Here is a 4,608-nt window from a genome sequence, read left to right as displayed (position 1 = left end):
CAATACCATTGTTTGGTAGATAAATTGCTGTATTTGTTTGACTAACTTATCTAACATCTAATGAGTATCTGTGAATAGTCCTCCCCTAAAGGTATCTTTGAAATGCAGGGTGTGCTGTTCACACACACACACACCCACAGACCCACACACACACACACCCACAGACCCACACACACACACACACAACCACACACACATACACATACATAACCACACACACACACACACACAGCTACACACACACACAGCCACACACACATACACATACATAACCACACACACACACACGGCGACACACACATACACATACATAACCACAGCCACACACACACACAGACTGCGACACACACACACACAGCCACACACACATACACATACATAACCACAGACACACACATACACACCCACACAAACACAACATAAAGTTGATAATACACAATTTTTTTTTGAAGTTATAGCAAAGCATAGGTAAAATCAGTAAATTTGTCTATACCATAGATATTTATGGGGAGGGGAAGAGGTCAACAATCCAATTACAACCTTAAGCTATGGAAACAAACATCCACGCCAATTTAATTACATTCCATTTAACTAATGTAGTAAATAGAAGGATATGATATGTATCCATCTTCAATATTATTACCTTGAAGAGTTTCTTGCACTCCTTCTACTCCTCTTGATTGACTCGATTCTCTTAGCAATGAACTCATCAGCCTTCTTATCCACATCTGGTCCTTCATCACCATCTATTTTTGAACTTTCTCCACCAATAACAGGTGGACCCTTTCCCCTGTCATTGTTCTGAGCAACGGTTCTTCCTCCTTCAACGTCTTGGTCCTCAGTTTCTGTGTCATCGTCGTCATCATCATCGTTAGATTCCACAAGAAGGCTTTCTTTCTCAGCTGGCTGTGACACAAGAGGCATGCTTGCATGCCCCATGAACTTGTTATTTCTAAACAATGTTCCTTGCTTGGATTTATTTTCTTCATGACTTTTCTTTCCCACTAGTGTGGTTCTCTCACTTGTGAAGCTTCTCTTCAACTCCTTATTGAAGGAAGGTGCTTCGTTGGATGAACCATCGTACCTTGGCTTCATGAACACTGATTTCTAAAACATTGTTGGTGGCGGTGGCGGAGGTGGTGGAGGACAAGACTTGTAGAAGCCCTTCTTCCTCACCGAATCCTCTGTGTTTGAAGACAACATTATAACATAAGTGTTTGAAGACAAATTATAACTTCAGCTTTTGTATTGGAATTGCTTGAAAATCCTTGAGAAATTGTTGACCTATTTAGAGATTGAACATCTGTATCAACAGCATCAGCTTCAACTTCTGCATTTCTATTTGAATTGCTTGAAAACCTTTTAGAACTCATTAACATGTTCAGAGATTGAACATCAATATCTTCTTCGGATAAGCGAGATTTCAAGCTTCGAATGGGCAAAAGCAGAGGCTGCTCCCCACTCTGGTAATGAAAACTAGAATACTTTTGCAACCGTGGAGCAGCAACAACAACCACAGGTTCGTTCCTGTAGTGTTGGCTGCTCCAAGTTTGGACTTTTATTTCATCAGACTCGACGGGGATCTCACCCTCATCCTCAAAAAATAAAGAAACCTGAAGGAACCTTGACACAAGAGTTTGTGCAGTGTCAAACCTGAAGGAACCACAGACACACCCACACACACACATATACCCGCCTACAATAACAAAACATAAGCACCCTTCAAACCCAACATTTTAAATTAGTTTCATAATCAACTGCTGATGTCTATATTTGTCAGTAATTGAATTTAACCTTTTGTATGTTCTTGTATGTGATCAGTGTAATTTGCTATATAAACAACTGTTGTTCATGTTGAGTGAACCTTAGATTACCGTTTGAGACTTAATGCAATGACTCTTGCGGACAGTTTGCATTAGTCATTGTATTTAGTCTTGAATTGTCCGTTTGGATAGTTTAGGGAGACTGGTATTTTTATGTTAGATTCATTCGTGAAGGTTATTATTATTTTCATTAATTTGATTAAATTTTGGTTCAATGCATTTCATATTGTTCTCTGAGTGCATACTTGATTATCGGGAAATTCATTTGACCGATGTCATGTCGTCTACTTGGAGACCAATGCGAAATGCTGCCAAAATTTAGTGAATTTTTTGTAAATAATGGTAACCCTGATGTTTGAAGCTAACATAAAAGACAAGTTTCCTAAATGGGATAGGGCCACACCTATAAATAAAAAAGTGAGATTTTCATGCATGGAATTGCTTAGATGGATCGAAGTCGGATGAATGAAAGTTGCATGAGCCCAGAATATGAGGATGGCATCGAACAGTTCTTGCAATTTGCTTCAAAAATAGGTCGACCAAATGAAGAAGGAAAATATTATTGTCCTTGCATCAACTGTATGAATGGAAGACGACAATTACTCGATGACATACGAGACCATCTATTGTGTGATGGAATTAAGAAGAATTACACGACTTGGATATGGCATGTTGAAGTCACAGACATGCAGAATGGGTCCCAATCTGAACCGTTTGATGTAGAAATGGGAGATCGGTTAGAGGACATGATTCGTGACCTTGGACAAGAGTCTTTCCAGCAAGCACACGCCCCTGTGTATGAAGGATTGCAAAGTGATTCTAAGAAGCCTTTGTATGCAGGGTGCAAGAATTCCTTAACCCTGTTGTCTGCTGTGTTAAGTCTGGTTAATGTGAAGGCCAGGTATGGGTGGAGTGACAAAATTTTCACCTCACTGCTTGAGGTAGTGCACAATCTGCTTCAAGAGGACAACACATTGCCTAAAAGTTACTATAAGGCGAAAAAGATATTGTGTCCGATGGGTATGGAGTATCACAAGATTCATGCTTGCCCCAATGATTGCATACTGTACAGGCATGAATTCCAAGAAATGTCCAAATGCCCTATCTGTGGGACTTCACGGTACAAAGTGAAGGATGAAGAAGAAAGCAATTATGATGAAAACTCGAACAAGGGCCCCCCAGCGAAGGTTTTGTGGTATCTTCCAATCATTCCAAGGTTTAAGCGTCTTTTTTCTAATGAGGATGACGCAAAAGACCTTACATGGCATGCAAATGGAAGGATTTCTGATGGAATGGTCCGTCATCCGGCTGATTGCTCGCAGTGGAAGAAGATTCATGGCTTGTATCCGGATTTCAGGAAAGAGCCAAGAAATCTTAGACTTGGACTAGCCAGTGATGGAATGAATCCATATGGCACCTTAAGCACTCAACATAGTTCATGGCCAGTTCTGCTAGTAATTTACAATTTGCCTCCTTGGTTGTGCATGAAGCGAAAATACATGCTGTTGTCTATGATGATATCGGGCCCAAGACAGCCAGGAAATGACATTGATGTTTATCTAAGTCCGTTGGTTGAAGATCTGAGAAAGTTGTGGGACGTGGGGGTTGTAGTGTTTGATGCATTTCGCAAGGAGACCTTTGAAATACGTGCAATGCTTTTTTGTACCATTAATGACTTTTCAACATATGGGAATCTCAGCGGTTACAGTGTTAAGGGTCATCATGCATGCCCCATCTGTGAAGAAAATACAAGTTACATATAACTTAAACATGGGAGAAAAACTGTCTACAGTAGGCATCGCCGCTTTCTAACACCCAATCATCGTTACAGACGACTGAGAAAAGCTTTTAATGGAAGTCAAGAGCATGATATTGCACCGATACCATTGACTGGTGAGCAGGTATATCAGCGGGTTCAACACCTGAATACTGTATTTGGGAAGACCCAAAAGAAGGATAAAAGTCAGAGTTGCATATGGAAGAAGAGGTCTATTTTCTTTGATCTTCCGTACTGGTGTGATCTTGACGTTAGACATTGTATTGATGTTATGCATGTGGAGAAAAATGTTTGTGACAGTGTGATTGGGACACTCCTTAACATTCAAGGCAAGACGAAGGATGGCTTGAATACCCGTCAAGATCTAGCTGATATGGGTATACGATCACTGTTGCATCCAAGGTCTGATGGGAAGAAAATTTACTTGCCCCCAGCCTGCCATACTTTGTCCAAGAAGGAGAAGATAAGTTTTTGTCAGTGTCTTTGTCGGGGGAAGGTTCCACAAGGATACTCTTCAAATATTAAGAGCCTTGTGCAGTTGAAGGAGCTTAAGCTTGTAGGGTTAAAGTCTCATGATTGTCACGTGCTCATGCAACAATTGTTAGCTGTGGCTATACGAGACATCTTGCCAAACAAAGTCAGGTTAGCGATAACTCGCCTGTGCTTTTTCTTCCATGCTATATGTAGCAAAGTCATTGATCCAGTCATGTTTGATGACTTGGAAAATGAGGCCGCAATTATACTGTGCCAGTTGGAGATGTATTTTCCCCCTGCTTTCTTTGACATCATGATTCACTTGATTGTGCATCTAGTCAGAGAAATCAAATGTTGTGGTCCTGTTTATCTACGGTGGATGTACCTGGTTGAGCGATACATGAAGATCTTAAAAGGGTATACAAAGAATCTATATCGTCCAGAAGCATCTATTGTTGAGAGGTACATTGCAGAAGAAGCCATTGAATTTTGTTCAGAATACTTAGAGAAGGCTAAACCTGTTGGGCTTCTTGA

At 40.5% G+C, this 4,608-nt stretch overlaps 1 protein-coding gene across 1 annotated transcript; it reads right to left on the bottom strand.

Annotated features, from left to right (window-relative positions):
• Window positions 1-639: 639 nt before the first annotated feature.
• On the bottom strand, window positions 640-1,688 carry LOC114401817. Its single transcript, XM_028364401.1, has 3 exons — window positions 1,285-1,688; window positions 1,085-1,184; window positions 640-906 (listed from the first exon to the last, which is right to left on the bottom strand). Exons 1-3 carry the CDS (start codon window positions 1,686-1,688, stop codon window positions 640-642), a joined length of 771 nt encoding a protein of 256 aa, XP_028220202.1.
• Between the last annotated feature and the right edge of the window lie 2,920 nt (window positions 1,689-4,608).

This window comes from Glycine soja, chromosome 20 (genome assembly GCF_004193775.1).
Source record: "Glycine soja cultivar W05 chromosome 20, ASM419377v2, whole genome shotgun sequence".
NCBI classification, from domain to species: domain Eukaryota; kingdom Viridiplantae; phylum Streptophyta; class Magnoliopsida; order Fabales; family Fabaceae; genus Glycine; species Glycine soja.
The sequence above is the reverse complement of the archived record's forward strand: the minus strand, read 5'-3'. Positions and strand labels throughout refer to the sequence as shown.